General features: G+C 36.0%; 2 protein-coding genes and 1 long non-coding RNA gene across 3 annotated transcripts in view; all 3 read right to left on the bottom strand.

Annotated features, from left to right (window-relative positions):
• Positions 1 to 428: 428 nt before the first annotated feature.
• On the bottom strand, positions 429 to 5696 carry LOC105447342. The gene is made up of 3 exons (XM_030995569.1): positions 5278 to 5696; positions 4996 to 5089; positions 429 to 864 (listed from the first exon to the last, which is right to left on the bottom strand). The coding sequence occupies exons 1-3, from the start codon at positions 5504 to 5506 to the stop codon at positions 561 to 563; spliced, it is 627 nt and encodes a 208-aa protein (XP_030851429.1). The 5' UTR covers positions 5507 to 5696; the 3' UTR covers positions 429 to 560.
• Positions 5697 to 6551: 855 nt separating this feature from the next.
• LOC105447326 lies at positions 6552 to 7736 on the bottom strand. The gene is made up of 3 exons (XR_004066094.1): positions 7626 to 7736; positions 7098 to 7338; positions 6552 to 6716 (listed from the first exon to the last, which is right to left on the bottom strand). It is a non-coding gene; the product is annotated as an uncharacterized LOC105447326 (long non-coding RNA).
• A 1152-nt stretch (positions 7737 to 8888) lies between these two features.
• The window catches only part of LOC100890079 (low-density lipoprotein receptor-related protein 6), a 39485-nt gene continuing 26537 nt past the window's right edge, over positions 8889 to 21836 (bottom strand). The window contains exons 8-11 of the mRNA XM_030995918.1: positions 15523 to 15636; positions 14596 to 14709; positions 9719 to 9832; positions 8889 to 9007 (exon numbers count right to left, since the gene is read on the bottom strand). Coding sequence (XP_030851778.1) covers positions 8889 to 9007; positions 9719 to 9832; positions 14596 to 14709; positions 15523 to 15636 — 461 coding nt within the window. The remainder of the gene's footprint in view (positions 9008 to 9718; positions 9833 to 14595; positions 14710 to 15522; positions 15637 to 21836) is intronic.

Here is a 21836-nt window from a genome sequence, read left to right on the forward strand (position 1 = left end):
TACATTCAAATTGTCCTTCATGAACGAGCACATGTAACAGCGTTAGGAAATGATGTTAACCAAACCTATTTCACCTCCCAATATGGAAACATGTATATTCCTTAAAGCACTGAACAAAAAAATCGGGGATATATTACATGTGTAGATTATTATATATTGGGCAGTGGCTTTGAATGTTAACAAAAGTTCCTGAATAGATGCTTTGATGCTTTTTTTTTTTTTATATCGTTTTAAACAATATGTGCTTGTGCCAGATGAAAGGGAGTTGTCGACCTTTTTCATTGTATGGCCGTACTCGCGGAACCCAGATATATTGCCTGCATTGAACTACGTTGTCTGTATGTCTGTCTCTCTCTCTCTCTCTATCTCCCGTCCGCCCCCCCCCCCCCCCGGTTAGGAGGGGCTTTTGCCTCTTACGCCCCACCTCCACCACCCTCTCCTGGTTATTTGGGATTGGAGTGAAAACAATTCCTGATTGTTTGAAAAAGAAAAAACCTGTGTTATTCAACACATCAGTGATTGGTCATAAAACATATGCAGTGAGTATGCATAAAGGAGCATTAAGTTTCGCTTTCGGTACGTATTATTTGTCGACAGTACGGGGCGTCCCCGATTTCTGGTTGAACAAAGTCGCCACCTGGGTTTTCTCTTACCTGAAACCCCGAGATTTGGATGAAGCGCGGCGGTTCGCGCGGCACTATGCCATGATTTGGCGTGAAAGTTGGGGGTGGTGGCAATGTGTCGGTCCTAATGGGTCGGGCAGTCAATTCCGTGCTGCCGCTTGTGTCCCGGGATTCTTGTGGAACAAAGTCGCCACCTTGGTTTAATATTCCCTGATGCCCCCGTGGTTTCATGTAAGCCATCCTAAGAAAAGTCAAAGGGTAATCAAATTTGTGTAATAAGTCCATTTGTATTACAGCAGAAAAAACAGAATGCCGCAAGTTTGAAATAAATCGGATCGATGATATTAGATTCATGAATGTTTGAAGTATGAGATCTCTAAACCTATGAGAATATCAAATTGACAACTTGTTCAGTGGATTGTGAATTTGTTATGGAGAACTCTCCCTTTTATCGTGTAGAAATTATGTATAATTTCTTTTTTCTCGAAAGTTACTTCTCCCTTGGGGAACCACCTAAAATACTTTATGAATAGCATATTATTATAAGTACTTTAAAAACAACGACCTTCCTGTGTGGCACATTTTGAAGAAAAACAAAATGAAATTTCAAACCATTTTTTAGTTCACACAAATGGGATAGATTTTAGGCACTACGTCACAAATGTGTTACCGAGTCCCCATATCAGGCGTGGATCCAGGGGGCGAGCGGGCCTTGCCGCCCCCCCCCCCCCCCCTCCCCGCAAAAGAGAGAGAGAGAGAGAGAGAGAGAGAGAAGGAAAAGAAGGGAAAGGGAAAGAGGATAGAAAGGGAAAGAAAAAGAGGAAGAAGAAAAGGAAAGGGGGAAGAAGGAGATCGGAGGGGCGAAAGGGCCTCGACGCCCAGGCTGTTGGCTCCCCGCCCCCCCCCCCCCCAATAAAAAAAAAGAGAGAAGGAAGGAAAGGGAAATGAAAAGAGAAGATAAAGGGAAGGAAAAAAGGGGAAGAATAAAAGAAAAGTAGGGGATATCAGTTGCAATTTTTCCGCCAAAAATGTGTGGATCGGGGGGGGGGGCGGGGCAAAAGGCCCTTGACTCCCCCCCCCCCCCCCGCCCCCGCTCAAAAAAGAGAGAAGGAAGGAAAGGGGAAAGAGGAGAGAAAGGGGAAAAAGAGAAAGAAGAAAGGTATGGGAGATCGGTTGCGATTTTTGCCGCCCATAAGGTGTAGATCGGGGGCACTGGTGTTCTGATAGGGGGGATGGGAGGATATAACATTCAAACGTCAAAGCTTTGAAACGTCAAAGCTTCCGCACTTCGCGCAGGGGGAGGGAAACTATATTCAGACAAGGATTGGGAGTCGAGAAAGATACAACGAATCGTCTTCTTTCTCTAAACATTTAATGAAACGTCAAAACTTCCGCTTTTCGCGTAGGAGGGAGGAACTATATTCAGACAAGGATTAAGAGTCGAGAACGATAGAACGAATCGTCTTCTTTCTCTAATCATTTAATGAAACGTCAAAACTTTTGCGATTCTCGCAGAGGGGGGGGGGGGGGACTATATTCAGACAAGGATTTAGAGTCGCGAACAGTACAACTAAACGTCTTATTTTACCAATAATTCAATGTAACGTCAAAGCTTCCGCTTTCGCGCAAGAGGGGGGGGGGACAGAATACAGACAAGATTTAAGAGTCGAGAACGGTATAGCGAATCGTCTTCTTGCATTAATAATTTAATAAACCGTCAAAGCTTCCGCATTTCGCGTAGGAGGGAGGAACTGAATTCGGACAAGGATTAAAAGTCAAGAACGGTCCAGCGAATCGTCTTCTTTCTCTAATAATTCAATGAAACGTCAAAGCTTCCACGCTTCGCGCAGGAGGGGGGGACTGGATTAAGACAAGGATTAAGAGTCGAGAATGATACAACGAATCGTCTTCTTTCTCTAATCAATTTAATGAAACGTCAAAGCTTCCGTGCTTTGTGCAGGAGGGGGAGGGAACTAAATTCAGACAAGGATTAAGAATCGAGAACGGTATAACGAATCGTCCTATTTTACTTATAATTCAATGTAACGTCAAAGCTTCCGCGGTTCGCGCAGGAGGGGGGTGGGGGGCAGAATACAGACAAGATTTAAAAGTCGAGAACGGTACAGCGAATCGTCTTCTTGCTCTAATAATTAAATTAACCGTCAAAGCTTCCGCTTTTCGCGTAGGAGGGAGGAACTGAATTCAGACAAGGATTAAAAGTCAAGAACGGTACAGCGAATCGTCTTTTTCTCTAATAATTCAATGAAACGTCAAAGCTTCCACACTTCGCGCAGGAAGGGGGGGGGACTTGATTCAGACAAGGATTAAGAGTCGATAAGGATACAACGAATCGTCTTCTTTTTCTCTAATCAATTTAATTAAACGTCAAAGCTTCCGCGCTTCGCGCAGGTGGGAAGGGGGAAACTAAATTTAGACAAGGATTAAGAGTCGAGAACAGTACATAGAATTGTCTTCTTTCCCTAATCATTTAATGAAACGTCAAAGCTTCCGCATTTCGCGTAGGAGGGAGGAATTGAGTTCAGACAAGGATTAAGAGTAAAGAACGGTACAATGAGTTGTCTTCTTTCTCCAATAATTCAATGAAACGTCAAATCTTCTACGCTTCTCACGCAGGAAGGGGGGGGGGACTGGATTCAGACAAGTACTAAGAGTCGAGAACGGTACAACGAATCGTCTTCTTTCTCTAATCATTTAATGGAAATTCAAAGCTTCCGTGCTTCGTACAAGAGGGGGGAGGGAACTAAATTCAGACAAGGATTAAGAATCGAGAACGGTACAACGAATCGTCTTCTTTCTCTAATCTTTTTATGAAACGTCAAAGCTTCCGCGGTTCGCGCAGGAGGGCGGTTGAAAACTAAATTCAGACGTTCAAAAAATCAACCTAAGGTAATTAAAATAGCCTTGCCAATCACCCATTTAGATGTGTAAAAATGACAATAAAATTGAATAGATAAGTGCATCGAGAGGCTTTAGCTTGTTATTCAGTATATAAATTAATCCAAATTATTGTCACCTGCCTGTGCTCGATAGTGGGCAGGCGAACTGAATCACTGTAACCAGGGAGGTGATAGAGAAAGAGTGGAAACTATTTTAAGTTATGCAAACGCATGCGTTAGTTCTATAGCGTAACAAAGGGATGTGTAACATTCCACTTGGCTTTGAAGTTCCATGCTGCGAGCCGCTCTTTCACTGAGGGGAATTTTAGCCAGGCACCAGTTTCACAGTTATTACAAAATATTAAACTACCGGCAAAATTTCTGTGTAAATTATAAACTTTATATTTGGAGATTGTATTGGGAATAGTGCATCAAACAATTTTTCAAATTTAATACTCCGCCCTTCCTACAAGTTGTGTGCCAGAGTTGGTAGAAGAAAAATTAGATTCCGACAAAAATCCAATATTTTAGGATAATGCGCTTATTTTCGCATGTTTTAATGTCATTCAATCATTCATTCAATCCATGATTTACAATCTTCGATAACTACAAGTTTGCTAATGCGTGTTTTCTCGTGTTTTTTGTATTTTTGCATAGACAAAAAGGATGACATTACAAAAGTTTGTATTCGCTTGTGCTACTCATTACACATTCAACAATTGATGAGAAATCATTGAAAGGGACAGCGAACATTTGCTGGGATACCATGTTCTGATGTAGGAATTTTAAATCCTGATATTTCATGCGCTTTTTTATCACACCACCTGGTCAAAAGTTGCATATTAGCGAATATCTTTTCGGCGGCCTGGAGCATGGGGTCAAATAAGAGCGGCTTGTTTTCTCTCCTTCTCTATCACATCCCCGCTGTAACCCTTCGGTCTCTCCTCCCGGTAAAACTGATTGAGGATATGATGGTGGACCACTAAACCGGAGTTTTCCTCTAATATTATTGCAATAGTGCAGTAGGTGGTGAAAAAATATTATTTTTGACGATCGTATGATATGTTTCTCACGCCGACCCAACAAATATTTTTCAAAAAAAATCCCCTATGAAACTAGTAAAATGTTGACGAGCTCACATTAAAAATAGCCTATCCCAAAACTACTTATTTCTTGTAATAAATATGATTAGCTTCCTCACTCTGTTGCCAATATTTTACTCAACTGTATACTCGACTCATGGTTCAATATTTTTAACTGAAGTACCCTAATTCTGGCATATAAACATGATAATGTATGTCCATGAGTGCGTTTTTTCTTCTTCCGTTTGGCTAAAAGAGGTACAATGTTTTGAAGAAGAAAAAAACACTCGCGAACTTGGTATATCGTTAAATAGATGTTTGTTCGTTTTACTAAATATGTCGAAGAAATATAGTACTTTAAAATTAGATTAGTATCAAATAATGAAAACTTACTTGTAGAGAAAACAAAAAATCATTCCAATGACAACCACTATTCCGATCACAATACCAATGATAACTCCAGTCGACAGTCCACGTACTTCTGGTTCTGCAAAGGATAAAATAGTATAAAATGATACAGGTTAAACGGAAGCACCAACGCGACGCACCAGACCGACAACATCATCATTATCGTCATTATCGTTTTCATCTTCAGTTAGCATATAAAAGCCCTTCTCGTTAACTTGTCTCTGTTCAATTCAATTTGCGAATGAGCCTAACTTGCACGTTTACTACCTGGTCTGCAATCAAGGTTTGCCAGTTGTATCCAATTCCCAGACGTTCCGTTGCATTGCCATATAACATACTCCTCTTTGTCGTCGCACTGTATAGTGACAAAATCATTTCCTCTGTAGACGCTTAGAGCCATTACAACATGACTGAACGGCTCATTAGGCAGGAGGCAAATTACCTCTGAAAAAAGGAAAGTGAAAAATGAAGCATCGTTAAATTTGCAATATACCATTGATTCATTGGCCTAATCCAGGATCTGAGAGTTATGTCAGTAAATCTGTTGCTTATTGATGAAATGAATCAAAGGAGAGATGAGGGCATTTTGGTCTTGTCCAAACGGATGCTGAAAACCAAAAGGCTTATGAAAGTGCCATAAGAGAGATACGGACGCTCTAGCTGATGATAATGATGATGGTGAAGGTGAAGGAGTTGATGAAAATGATGATTGGTGAAATGAAATGAGTTGTACAGTATTATCAAAATTGCCGTTTTTAAGGGCAATCCAAACTTTGTAATGAGTTTAATATTTGTATTAGAGCAAATAAGTAAGAGAAACAGATGGGCGTAAAATAAGAATGAATCGGACAAATAATGGATATATATATGTAAATTATATAGTTGGTATATTAATATATAAATATATAAATATATATATGTATATATATATAACCCTACATGGTACATTAAGTGGACATCATAAAAATCCTAACCCTAACCCTAACCCTAGAGTCTACTTAATGACTCATTTTTGCACTCCCAATGTCCTTCCATTGACGCCTTTATATAGAGAGAGATATAAAAGGGCCTTCCATGAGAAATAAAACGTTAAGTGGACACCAAATTGTCCTCCTAATGACAATGTCTACTTAATGACTCATTTTTCACTCCAAATGTCCCTTTAATGACGCCTTTAGTTAAATATGAATATATTTATACATATCCATAAAATGATATTTCTGTATTTCTGCAAACCGCCTTCTACCTTAGGGTATTACTCAACATATATTATGGATATTCCATTTTTAAAAAGAAAAGGCCCTCCCGAGTAGTACATGGTAGTACATTTTGATGAATTTAGTAAATTAGCTTTTTGGAACAAATTGTAAAGTTGTCCGCAACAATATCAAGGTGACAATACTGATTTGAAATCCCCTTATGTTTAGTGATTGCAATTTTCAATTATTCACAACTTTCTTATTGTTTGTCCGACTACTTTCAAACTTTCACCAAACTAATTCTCTAATTTGTCTTCTTTCTTTCAGAACAATTTGCTCTTAAGGTTGGATTTTTCTTTAAAGAAAGTGCTTGAGGAATTAATGGTCGCTCACCTGTTTCACAATATTGTCCCGTATATCCATAATGACAAATGCATCTGTAATCTATGTCTCCGGGCGACGTAACACACATCCCATTTGAACATGGATTAGTAAGGCAGATTTCACCTATTGGAAGAAAAAGACATCAATCATTGGCTAAATTTACGACTACTCAAAAACCGTTTGTTCACTGCTTTGCAACTGCGAATGTACTGTCCTTGTGTTCATGATATGCCAGTTGGATGTTTCAATTCGATTCCATTAATGTGTGGCGTTTTAAAATTTGTGAACACAACGCTCCCCGTCCCCCTCCCCCTTCGGCCTCTGGTTTCTTGGTTTTTAGAAAAATGGATTCGGTCTAGGTCAGATAAGGCCGGATATCCATGATTTAGCTGTCTTGAGAAGACCTACCAACCTAAGCTTTAACAAATTTCATAACGCCTCTTACCACACTGTGAATAATTATCATCCACCTGAAGTACAACCACAATTCATATTCAAACTCACCGAAAGCAACAATGGATTCCACATTGAGACTGACAGAACCATCCGCAGTTTGCCAAACGCCTGGCTGTTGAAGTCCCAGGGATGTCTCTACTGCTGCTGCTTCGGCGTTGAGGTTAGCCCTATCGGAGTCGAAGACCACGACTTCAAAATCGACAACGACGCTGCCCGACGAGAATCCAGTAATTTCAACATCCCACTCATTGTTTTTTGCGCTTACGATGTTCATCAAAACATCGTGGAGCTTAAATGCAGAGATTGAATATAATATTAATACCACAGACGGGTAAAGCTAGATTATCGAAAATTTGCTTAATATTAAATACTTTTTAAGTAAAGACTTTATTATCACACCATATTCACCTGTTCTCCAAGCTAATAAAGACATAAGCACTGTTCTATTATTTCTTACTTTATTTCGACTGGATTGCAACTACAATTACAATGAAAACTCGTAATTTGACATTATTTCAATAAATCATAGTAAATCACATAAAATATGCTACACTCCAAAAAAAAGGTTGAACTTACGATTTTGTAACAAAGGTTTTCCAGATTGCGGTAAACTTCTGACTTCGGATCATTAAGAGAATCCGTGAAAATAACCTCCCGACCATTAAGCCGGGTAAACTTGAAGGAGCCACCAACAATCCTGGAAGCTGGTAAACATAATGAAATAATCAGACAAATATTTCAATAATAATAACATTCAGTCTGTCCAAAGAATTAAAAATTATATCCACATGCTTGTAAAATATATCAAGTATAGTGTTTGTTATTTGATGATCTGGAGCATTACAATGGCAATGACACGTACTTTTTAATTAGTTGTCTCAGTCTGCGATACTTTGCATTTGTTATGCTTGCCCGGTGATAAATTATGTACATTGCTCGGGTTTGGAACAATGATGACGAATTTGCTTTAATGAGTCGGCTCCGAAGTACATGGTACCGTGTTCTAAATCTATAATAATAATAATAATGGCTTGTTATATAGCGCACATGTCCGCCACGTCGTAATGCTCCTGGCGCTCCCCGATTATTACTCTTGCTGTAGCAAGGCGGCCATTACGACGCTTTAGCATTTTAAGGAATTGATTCCTGCCAGATACCCATTTTCATCACCTGGGTTTAGTGTGGCAAATTTAGATCAATGTCTTGCCAAAGTACATTGGAACCGCGAACCTTGTGATCGGCAATCAGGTGACGTATCCACTTTACTTCGTGGCTATATCTATAGTATGCACAGTTCTCTTCGTTTATTAGATAATAAAACATTCCCATTTGCTTCAAGATTTTTAATAATTAGCTAGAATAAATGCCCAATACATCGTAATGCTTGAGTTTAGATGTCCTAAAAAATTAAAAAATTATATCCACATGCTTGTAAAAGATATGAAGTATAATGTCTGTTTGATGACCTGGGGCATTTAATGGCAATGACACGAACTTTTTAATCAGTTGTCTCAGTCTGTGATACGTTGCAATGTTAAGCTTGCCCGGTGCTAAATTGTGTTATATTGCTCGAGGTTTCGACTTTAGAACAATAATCATGAATTTGCTCTTTGAGTCGGTTCCTTGTACATTGTAACGTGTTTTTAATCCATCACGCAAGTATTCAATATTGGACGGTTATTAAATTGTTGTTCTTTCAATATAGATTAATACCTTTTAATATAATATTACCCAAAAAACAAACTTTATTTTAGATAAATAAATATAGATCACCGGAATAAATTCGAGAAAAAGAGAAAAAATGTAAAGGGGGATCAGAATCAAGATATGTTTGTATTATTAACCTGAAGAGCAGGTACTGTCGGTATAACCAGCAACACAATCACAAGTAAAGGAGTTTATTCCATCTGTACAAGTTGCTCCATTCATGCAAGGATCTGGATCACAGTCGTCGATATCTGTAATTTAAGGCGGAACAACGGATTAAACAATAGTACAATACTAACCAAAGTAGTATGTTGAACAATAATAGTAGATATGTCGTATTTATATTATTTCCTAGTTGATATGTCAACCTTCGTGAATTTTTCCTTCAAACAAATAACTGTTAAAATGAAAAAATAATAATTAAAAATAAAGACTTAACGAATTATTAAAAAGAAAATGCTTTCATGTCGTCATTTGTTGTGCTAATTAACAGGTTGGATGTTGCAAAAACCTATATGCACAATTATCTTTGTTTACTACATAATAATTAATTTCCACTTGCTTCAACACATTTAATAATTAGCTACAATAAATATGCGCAATAAATTATAATGCTTGACGTTAAAGATGTCTTAAAAATAAAAATCACATCCTCATGCTTGTAAAATATATCAAGTATAATGTCTGTAATTTGATGACCTGGATCATTATAATGGCATAGGCACGTATTTTTAATCAGTTGTCTCAGTCTGTGATACTTTGCATGTATAAGCTTGCCCGGTGCTAAATTGTGTACATTGCTCGAGGTTTCGAACAATAATCATGAATTTGTTCTTTGAGTCGGTTCCGAAGTGTGTAGTTCCGCGATTTTAATACATCACACAAGTATTCAATATTTGACACTTATTAGATTTTAATTTTTTTAGAGGGAATCAGAATCAAAATATGTTTGTATAGTTAACCTGTAAAGCAGGTACTGTCGGTATAACCAGCAACACAATCACAGGTAAAAGCGTTTATTCCATCTGTACAAATTCCTCCATTCATGCATGGATCTGGATCACAATTGTTGATATCTGTAATTCAAGGCGGAATAAAAGATTAAACAATAGTACAATTATAAAAAAATGAGTAAATAGAACAATTATGGAAGACATTGTTTTGATATATTTCCAAAGTTGATATTTCAACTTTTATGCATTTTTCCTTTAAACTAATAGGTGTTAAAATGCAAATTTACTAAACAAAAAATGCTTACATGTCGGGGTTTGGTTCTGCTAAAGAATTTGTTGGATTCTGGCAAAAACCTATACGGTGTAGCCACAATCAGTGTGCAACTATTCTACGTACAGTGTTACGCATCTCTCCTGGAAACACAGTGTCATCTAATCAAATGTCTTTTCGCCTGAAATGTTCGGCCATATGAGTTCTTCATCAGGCAGCAACTTTTGTTTGAATTTCATTTGTGTTGGCTATGTAAGAATGGTAATAGAGGGCCCAAAATACCACTTTTTGGCTGCTCATTTGCACTTCGAAAAATGTGTATTTTTCCATAAGGTGTTACTATGGAATTACACAAGATATGCCATATCTTTCCATGCTTTCTTGTAATCCTGTTATCTCCACTTAGTATATTTTTTAAGGCTTGAGAATTGACCCAAGAATTACGATACAGTAGTTATTTCTGTAAAGAGAGACAAGCGTAACGCTTTTCTAAAAAAGAGCTTTGTGTATAATTTTGCCTCTATAATTCTTATATCTTAGCATTAAATCAATTGGTAATTGGTTATATTTTCTGAGTAAAATGTTGTCCTATCATCAGAAACAAAAAAATCAAACATGGATACAAACTTTACAAACATATATGCCCACATTCCGATCATAAATTTTGTCCGGAATTTCCTGTAGTTTCCGTAACGGTGTCATTCCTGATTTTATGAAAATTTAGTTAGAAGTTCTTTTATACTTTGCTCCTTGAAACTACCCCCGGTGACTAGCTGTGCTAAACTTAAGTTCAGCTAAGCATAAAAGTTGTTTTTGTGCAATTCAATAAATGACGTTTGTAGTGTCCGTAACGTGTGTAGTGTCCGTGACACAAGTGTGTGATGGTGTAAAAAAAAAAAGGTCATTTATACGAGGTAAAAACATCATGATATTTAAAATATACTGAGCATTATACATGTTAAAGATACAATGTCCCTTTTGCAGCCAACCTCTAATTCTGTAGAACTTTGAAGGAATTATGAATGTGTCATATATGTCCTATCTGTGAAATGTAAACTTTAGCAGTGTCCTAATATTCAAATTATGCAAGGAAACCCGTTTACTTGCTAGACTTCACTGTCAGACACTATTTAGTGATTGACTGGCTTTTTTCTGTTTTGGTAATAACATACATAAAATGAGCTGTAAAGGATTTGTCTACATCAATAACACACTTCTTGTAATGGCCAAAACTAAACTGATTGAATCTTTGCGCAGCATAAAACGTACCAACATGCGGTACAATGGTCTGACAATCAAGACTATTACTTATTGGCTCTATAGCTCCTAAGTCAATTTGACAACAAATAGTTGTTATTTCCCCCACTTAAAGACATTTTTAAGCCCCCTCTTTTTAAGGGGAGTTCTAAATTAGTATTATCTTTCAAATGCCATTGGAATTTAACCTTTTCATTTTTTTTGGCCTGCAAAAGGGACATAATACCTTTAACATAAATAAAATTAATGACATATAAAAGGATAAATATATTAGATACATTTATACACATAATAGGCAACATCATTAACCATAAACATATACAAAAAATACATGAAGCTTACTTTTTTTTTAATAATAATCGTTTAAGATACAAACAAAATAGGGAATAGAGCTATTATACTACTAATTTGCAATTTAAATTTGATTTGACAGACTTGCTCTTCTCGATGAATGAAGCAAATTCTCTTTCCCTGAAGTTTTCTCCTGCATATTACCCAAACAAATAAGCTATTTTCCATGAATTTAATTTAAAAGATAAAAACAAATTTGACAACGAGTAATTTGATATCAATGTTTTATTTCAACAATATTAGTTAGATGTAAAACAACATTATAAACTTAAATGCATCATTATGTTTTAGTTTCAATATCGAGGGTAGAAAAGAGTAGAAGCCAGTGTTATGGACACTACTGAATGAGTAATATGAAGGCCTGTAAGCCAAACTGTACCTCTTTTTCTGGATAACAGTGTTCTAAAACAAATGTTAACACTGTAAAAGCTGTCTATGACATCGAATATGTCTGATGGATGAGAAAATACATTATTTTAATCATTTAATTGCCTACCTAAAAAGGTCACTACATTGAGGTTTATGTCCATACACACATATACACTTGCGCACGCATCAGTGCGTGTATGATTAGTGTCTCCTGAGGACTATGGAAACATACATTCTTTTGAGGACATCCCCTTGAGGGGATTTACATATAAATTATGAAATATCTCATCGTCTACATTTTTGCTCACAATATCTCTAGATAAATTAAGCTGACTATTTAATGGAGAGAGAGAGAGAGAGAGAGAGAAAGAAAAATTAGACTGAGGTCGCTTTCGACTTGTTTACCGACATTTGTATATATATATATCCGAGGATTTTATGACTAATGGTTTAATTGCCACCACCAACAACGATCACCGAACATCTAAGGATTATTGAATAAACGTATCACAAATGATTATTGATTATACCATAATTTTGCAAATAGATTAATTAACAGTTCTTCTTTTGTTAATGCTTCGTTCCTGTTTTTTGGACGTACACTGTCTAAGTTTTTACAAGTATATCACTTAGTTAGTCGTAATACTCTTCATAAAGTACAGACTGTGGTCTTTTTATGACCCAAAATTTTCCAACACAATCTTAACAATTTCCTAAAAATGGGTTCTAAAAATACTGATTATATCCTGCAGCACATACGATACGAGGACACCATAGGAACTTTCTTTTCCAAACATATAGTTTTCTGGTCTCACTGAGCATATCGTGTAAGGTCCTATGAGATACATTAATCTTTTCAGAGTTACTTATCAAAATAATGAAGGACATCGTCTTTTCATATTTTCAAATATATAGGGTTTCAATGCCTTGATTATGCTACATAATGTACTGTATTATCCTTTTGTTTAATCTTCTTCTTCCTTTTTTTTAATATTTTTATTCCTTTTCCATATTTCTAATTCTTATCCTTTTTTTTTATTCTTCTTTGTCTTTTCTTAAGTTGTTTTCCTTTTTTAGTCTCCTTTTCCTTCTTTCCTCATGATTTCCTTCATTATATCATTTTTTGTTTTATGTCTTCTTTCATCTTCCTTTATTGTCTAAATAGCTATGCTTCTTTCATGTTCTTATGACTAAATTAGGCTTCTTTCAATGTTTAAACGTGAACAAAGCAGATGGAGAAGAATAAAAAATTACCCAAAATGGGACCACCCCTGGAACTACATAGAACAAATATATTTTCTGTTTGTCAGATTTGTCTGCTTCAATTGAAAAGGAGAACTTCCCTTTAAGTCCTATCCGAGAGACTTGGTAAGGCGGATTTGAAAAGATACTCTCTGTAATTTGGCCTCAAGATATGCATCAAATTGTTTAGTCAGAATATGGTGCGCTTAGAGACATCAGTATTAAGCGCCTTATAAATATTGTGTATTATTATCAACAACAATGATGGCAGAAACAAAATAAAAAATCAGAAGTATCAAAGAATAGCATGTATACTATATGTATAAAATGCAGTATTCGGAACATCCTATAGGAAATGAGCCTTCCTAGCAAATTGATTTGTTTTTATATGTATACATATGGGATTTAATTTTGGAATTTGTCTCATTTACCAATGTTTGGTTGGCTTTTTAAACAGTTTCAGGTTTTGAAAAAAATGGCTTTTATGAGACTTGAACTTGTGTTACCTCTGATGTGTATACTGCATCTAATTAATGGACTAAAGTGAGTGTGAATTGTTTAATTTTTTACAAATGGCCAAGAAATTCCCCAAAGAAGTGCAAAATATATTGCTTGAAAATATCATACCAGTAGCTCTGTGTAGTGTCCGTAACACCTACTACCTCTGTTGTATTGCTGTTAATAAAATTATAACCAAGATAGTTTCCTCAAGGATATTGGAGGGTATTAACCCTTGGGTATGGATGAACAATTTGGGGTTGATGAAACTGCTATATAGCATACTTCATTTTTGGACCCAAGTGCAAATGGTTCTGAACCTAGCTGACTGTGGCTATATCTATAGTATGCACAATTATCTTCGTTTACTAAATGATAAACCATTCCCATTTGCTTCAAGACATTTAATAATTAGCTAGAATAAATGCAAAATACATCGTAATGCTTGAGTTTTAAATGTCCTAAAAATTAAAAATTATATTCACATGCTTGTAAAAAATATGGAGTATAATGTCTGTTATTTAATGAACTGGATCATTATAATGGCATAGGCACGTATTTTAAATTAGTTGTCTCAGTCTGTAATACTTTGCATGTTTAAGTTTGCCAGGTGCTAAATTGTGTACATTGCTCGAGGTTTTGAACAATAATGATGAATTTGCTCTTTGAGTCGTTCCAAAGAAGATTGTAACGTGTTTTAATCCATCACGCACGTATTCAATATTGGACGGTTATTAGATTGTTGTTCTTTCAATATAGATTAATACCTTTTAATATAATATTACCAACAAAAACACTTTATTTTAGACAAAATTATGTAGATCACCTGAATTAATTCGAGAAAAAGGCACAAATTGTAAAAGGGGGATCAGAATCAAAATATGTTTGTATAATTAACCTGAAGAGCAGGTACTGTCGGTATAACCAGCAACACAATCACAAGTAAAGGAGTTTATTCCATCTGTACAAGTTCCTCCATTCATGCAAGGATCTGGATCACAATTGTTGATATCTGCAATTTAAGGCGGATCAACAGATTAAACAGTAGTACGATAAACCAAAGAACTAGGACAATTATGGTATATATTTTATTGATACATTTTCCCCGTTTGACATTTCAACCTTCTTAGATTTGTTCGTCCACACAAAGAACTGTTAAAATAAATATATACTAGTTACAAATAAAGACTTTACTTATTACAACTACAACAAAAATGCTCACATGTCGTGGATCAGTTCTGTTAACGAACATTTTGGATTTTGGCAAAAACTTATATATAATATGCAAATTTTCTTTCGTTTCTAACAAATTTCATTTTATCCTAGACATTTAATGATTAGCTACAATAAATGCATAATCCATTGTAATGCTTGACGTAAAAAATGTCCTATAAATTTAAAATGATATCCTCATGCTTGTAAAATGTGTTAATTATGATGTATGTTATATGATAACCGTGAGCATTACAATGGCAAAGGCAAGTACCTTTTAATCAGTTGTCTCAGTCTGCAATTCATTGCATTTTTATCCTTGCCGGGTGATGAAGTGTGTACATTGCTCGAGATTTCGAACAATAATCATAGATTTGCTTTCTGACTCGTTTCTGAAGTACATTGTAACTTGTTTTCAATCCATCACACAAGTAATCAATATAAAACGCTAATTAGATTGTGTAACATTCAATATAAATTGATACCGTTGTAAAATAATATTACAAAGAAACATTATTTTAGACAAATAAATATATATCTCTGAAATATATTGTGCAAGAAGGCACACATCTTAAAAGGGGAATCAGAATCAAAATATATTTATATATTTAACCTGTAGAGCAGGTACTGTCGGTATAACCGGCAACACAATCACAAGTAAAGGAGTTTATTCCATCTGTGCAAGTTGCTCCATTCATGCAAGGATCTGGATCACAATCGTCGATATCTGTAATTTAAGGCGGAACAACGGATTAAACAATAGGACAATACTAACCAAAGTAGTATGTGGAACAATAATGGTAGATATATCGTATTTATATCATTCCCTAGTTGATATGTCAACCTTCGTGAATTTTTCCTTCAAACAAATAACTGTTAAAATGAAAAAATAATAATTAAAAATGAAGACTTTTAAGAATTACCAAAATTAAAATGCTTTCATGTCGTCATTTTTTTTCTTTCTAATTAACTGGTTTGATTTTGGCAAAAACCTTTATGCACAATTATCTTTGTTTACTACATAATTAAATTGAGTTCGCATTTATTTCATAATAAACCATTCCCATTTGCTTCAAGACATTTGATAATTAGTTACAATAAATGCGCAATAATTATAATGCTTCACGTAAAATATGTCTTAAAAATATAAATCACATCCTCATGCTTGTAAAATATATCAAGTATAATTTCTGTTATTTGATAACAGGGAGCATTACAATGACAAGGGCACGTAGTTTTTTATCAGTTGTCTCAATGTCTGCATGTTTAAGCTTGCCCGGTGCTAAATTGTGTACATTGCTCGAGGTTTCGAACAATAATCATGAATTTACTCTTTGGTTTCGAAGTGCATAGTTACGCGATTTCAATACATCACACAAGTATTCGATATTTGACACTTATTAGATTTTGGCACATTCAATATAGATTGATACCCTGGTAGTATAACATTAGAAATAAACAATGTTTTAACAAATAATTATAGATCACATAGATATAGTTGACGAGTAGGCATATTTTTTTTAAGGGAATCAGAATCAAAACTCGTTCTTGTTTTCACGAAGTGACGGTAGTGAGGAAAATCGTAACGCAAAGTGAATGCAATTTTTTTTCACTACCGTCACTTCGTGAAAACAGCGACGATATGTTTGTATAGTTTACCTGTAGAACAGGTACTTTCGGTATAACCAGCAACACAATCACAGGTAAAAGCGTTTATTCCATCTGTACAAATTCCTCCATTCATGCATGGATCTGGATCACAATTATTGATATCTGTAATTCAAGGCGGAATAAAAGATTAAACAATAGTACAATTATAGCAAAAGGAGTAACTAGAACAATTATAGAAGATATTGTTTTGATATATTTCCCAAGTTAATATTTCAACTTTCATGCATTTTTTCCTTTAAACTAAAAGGTGTTAAAACGCAAATTTACTAATTAAAAATAAAGACTTTACTTATTACAACGAAAACATGCTTACATGTCGGGGATTGGTTCTGCTAAAGAATATGTTGGATTCTGGCAACAACCTATACGGTATAGCCACAGTCAGGGTGCAACCATTCTACGTACAGTGTTACGCATCTCTCTTGGAAAAACAGTGTCATCTTATCAAATGTCTTTTCGCCTGAAATGTTGGGCCATATGAGTTCTTCATCAGGCAACAACTTTTGTTTGAATTTCATTTGTGTTGGCTGTGTGAGAATGGTATTAAATAGAGGGCCCAAAATACCACTTTTTGGCTGTTAGTCATTTGCACTTCGAAAATGTGTATTTTTTCATTAGGTGTTATGCCTAGGTCACATATAAACCGGGCCCCGTACGATTTCCCTACCCGGCAGCTTGCAGTGGATTTAGAGACCGTACGGGAACCGTCCGATTTTCATTTCTACGGCATGTGTTGTCACATATTCTGCGGCGCCCGGGAGGTGCCAGGAGAAAATTAGTCGAGTGAAATGCAAGGCGTCCGTAAGGGTGCCGGCCGAGTGCCGGCCGGCTCCGTCCGATGAGCAGGTGTACCGATGGCCCCCGGAAGGTGCCCTACCGGGGCCCGGCCGGGGTCCTCAAGGCGCCCGGACGGGTGCCGTGCGGTGGACTGAACTACAGAGTGAGTCAGAAAAAAATGTCCCACTTTTAAAAAAGTTGTATTGTTTGAAGTATGAATATTTAATCATGGGTTTCATGATATATCTTGATATATATCTAAAGTTATCCTTCTAGTACATTTAGATACCATTTTCATTTGAATCTCTGCATGCATCACTGAATATCAGACAATCTTCACAAGACTGCCAGATCTCACTTGCGCCAAATTACTGGGTGAGGAATAAAACAGTGCATTGATCAAAAACAGTCAGACACGCGCACACACATACACACCCACACACGCATACGCACAGACACACACACAACACACACAACACACACAGTGACAATTGTTTCATAATTACCCCCTTTTCTGATTGAGCATTGATTTTTATCAAGATCGCTGAATGTTTAAGTGGCATAACCCTAAAAATCTTTCCCTTTTGTACACATTCACTACCACCATCATGTCATCATCATCATCATCATCTTAATCTTCATCATCATCATCATTATCATCATCATCATCATCATCATCATAATCATCATGAAGCACAACATCCGCCAATACGCACCAAGAGGACGGCGGCCACTCAACTTTTCGTACGATAAGAAGAATTCCCGACAAAAAGTAACAATTTGTGTGGGCCTTGTCGGGAATGGAATGCTCATTTGTGTGCGTGTGCAATTGTGTATGTGTGTACGTGAATGTGTGTGTGTGCGTGTGTGCGTGTGTTTTTGTCTGTCTGGTTAATTGGATAATTGAAAAAAAATGACTGTCTTTGTTCACAACATTATTTTATTCCTCACCTAGCAACTTGGCGCAAGTGAGATTCGGCAGTCTTGTAAAGATTGTCTGATGTTCAGTCATGCATGCAGAGATTCAAATGGAAATGGTACCTAAATGTACTGGGAGGATAACTCTATCAAGACATATCATGAAACTCATGATTTAATATTCATACTTCAAACAATACAACTTTTAAAAAGTGGGACATTTTTTCTGACTCACTCTGTATGTGTCCTCTAGTATCAGCACCTCCTGTATTCAAAACTGCGTTGTACATTTCGAGATGCCGCCGTCAGGGACCCGCTCGGGTAATATTCATTTTAAATGGCCCCCAGACGGCAAACGCCTGTTGTTGTGCATATCACCCGGGGCTCTTGAGGGGCCGTGAGGGCGCCGTAGGGTACACGAACGGAACCCTTGAGCACCGCAAGGCGCCCGTAACGATTTCTCATAAGAATTGACCCCCAAAATCGTGAGGGGCCCGCAAGGGACCCGTAAGGTGCCCTACGGGTCCTTTACGGGCTTTCTACGGCCTAACGGTCAGATAAAAACGCCGGGAGAATTGGGAGCAGCCAACTCAGCACCACGGCGCCCGTAAGGCTTACAAAACTGTCCCGGCGCCCGTAAGAACTTTACGGCAACCGGCCGGATACCGGCCGAAAATTCCCAAAATGTCTGTTTTTACTCGCCGTACGGGCCCCGGAGTGTATATGTGAAAGCCCCATAATTACTATGGAATTACACAAGATATGCCATATCTTCCCATGCTATCACGTAGTCCTGTTATCTCCACTCAGTATTTTTTTTTTACGGCTTGAGAATTAACCCAAGAATTGCGATACAGTGGTCATTTTTGTGAAGAGAGACAAGCGTAACGCTTTTCTGAAAAATAATTTTTGAGTACAATTTTGCCTCTTTAATTCATATTTCTTAGCATTATATTAATTGGTAATTAGTTATGTTTTCTGAGTAACATGTTGTCCTATCATCAGAAACAAAAAAATCAAACATAGATACAAACTTTACAAACATATATACCCACATTCCGATCATAAATTTTGTCCGGAATTTCCTGTAGTGTCCGTAACGGTGTCATTCCTGATTTATGAAAATGTTTTCAAAGTTCTTATATACTTTGCTTCTTGTAACTACCCCCGGGGACTAGCTGTGGTATAATAAAGTTCAGCTAAGCATAACAGTTTTTTGTGCAATTTAATAAATGGCGTGTGTAGTGTCCGTAACGTGTGTAGTGTCCGTGACACAAGTGTGTGATGGTGTAAAAATACAGCGTGATATCTAAATATTACTAATTTATAATTTAAATTTGATTTGATACAGTTGATCTTATTAATGAATGAAACAAATTCTCTTTCCCTGAAGGTTTTCTCCTGCATATTATCCAAAAAAATAAGCTATTTTCCATGAATTTAATTCAAAAGTTAAAAACAAAATTGCCTTACGAGTAATTTGATATCAATATTTTATTTCAACAATATTAGTAAGATGTTAAAAAAAAAGTATAAACTAAAATGCATCATCGTGTTTTAGTTTCATATCGAGGGTAGAAAAGAGTAGAAGCCAGTGTTACGGAAACTACAGAAGGAGTAATATGAAGGCCTGTAAACCAAACTGTACCTCCTTTTCTGGATAACAGTGTTCTAAAAGAAATGTTAACACTGTAAAAGCTGTCTATGACATCGAATATGTGTGATGGATGAGAAAATACATTATTTTAATCATTTAATTGCCTACCTAAAAAAGTCACTACATTGAGGTTTATGTCCATACACATATATACACATGCGCACGCATCAGTGCGTGTATGACTAGTGTCTCCTGAGGACTATGGAAATATACATTCTTTTGAGGACATCCCCTTGAGGGGATTTACATATAAATTATGAAATATCTCATCGTCTACATTTTTGCTCACAATATCTCTAGATAAATTAAGCTGACTTTTTAATGGAGAGAGAGAGAGAGAAAGAAAAATTAGACTGAGGTCGCTTTCGACTTGTTTACCGACATTTGTATATATATCCAAGGATTTTATGACTAATGGTTTAATTGCCACAATCAACGATCACCGAACATCTGAGGATTATTGAATAAACGTATCACAAATGATTTTTTATTTTACCACAATTTTGCAAATAGATGTATTATCAATTCTTCTTTTTTATTACTTTGTTTCTGTTTTACGGCGTACACTGTCTAAGGTTGTACAAGTATATCACTGTGCCAGTCGAAATACTCTTCATAAAGTACAGACTGTGGTCTTTTTATGACCCAAAATTTTCCAACACTATCTTAACAATTTCCTAAAAAAAATGGGTTCTAAAAAATACTGAATATATCCTACAGCACATATGATACGAGGACACCATGGAAACTTTCTTTCCCAAACATATTATGTTCTGGTCTCACTGAGCGTATCGTGTAAGGTCCTATGAGATACATTAATCTTTTCAGAGTTACTTCTCAAAATAATGAAATACATCGTCTTTTCGTATTTTCAAATATATAGGGTTTCCATGCCTCGATTATGCTATTTTATTGTTCTTCCTTTTCCTTACTTCTAATTCTTATCCTTTTCTTTATTCTTCTTTGTCTTTTTAAAGTTGTTATCCTTTTTATTCTCCTCTTCCTTCTTTCTTCATGATTTTCCTCATTATATCATATATATATATATTTTTTGTTTCATGTTTTCTTTCATCTTCCTCTATTGTCTAAATAGCTATGCTTTTTTCATGCTCTTATGACTAAATTAGGCTTCTTTCAATGTTTAAACGTGAACAAAGCAGATGGAGAAGAATAAAAAATTACCCAAAATGGGGCCACCCCTGGAACTACATAGAACAAATATATTTTCTGTTTGTCAGATTTGTCTGCTTCTATTGAAAGGGAGAACTTCCCTTTAAGTCCTATCCGAGAGACTTGGTAAGGCGGATTTGAAAACATACTCTCTCTTGGCCTCAAGATATGCATCAACAAAAATGATGGCAGAAACAAAATCAAAAATCAAAAGTATCAAAGAATAGCATGTATACTATATGTATAAAATGTAGTATCCGGAACATCCTATAGGAAATGACCCTTCCTAACAAATTGATTTGTTTTTATATGTATACATATGGGACTTAATTTTGGAATTTGTTTCATTTACCAATGTTTGGTTGGCTTTTTAAACAGTTTCAGGTTTTGAAAATAATGGCATTTATGATACTTGACCTTGTGTTACCTCTGATGTGTATACTGAATCTAATTAATGGACTGAAGTGAGTGTGAATTGTTTAATTTTTCACAAATGGCCAAGAAATTCCCCCAAAAAGTGCAAAATATTTGTGTGTTAAGGTAAATAATGCTTGAAAATTCCATTCCAGTAGCTTAGTTTAGTGTCCGTAACACCTACCACCCCTGTTGTATTGATGTTCATAAAATTATAACCAAGATAGTTTTCTCCAGGATATTGGAGGGTATTAACCCTTGGGTATGGATGAACAATTTGGGGTTGATGAAACTGCTCTATTGCATACTTCATTTTTAGA

This window comes from Strongylocentrotus purpuratus, unplaced genomic scaffold (assembly GCF_000002235.5).
Source record: "Strongylocentrotus purpuratus isolate Spur 01 unplaced genomic scaffold, Spur_5.0 spur5_scaffold_3, whole genome shotgun sequence".
Taxonomy (NCBI): Eukaryota; Metazoa; Echinodermata; class Echinoidea; order Camarodonta; family Strongylocentrotidae; genus Strongylocentrotus; species Strongylocentrotus purpuratus.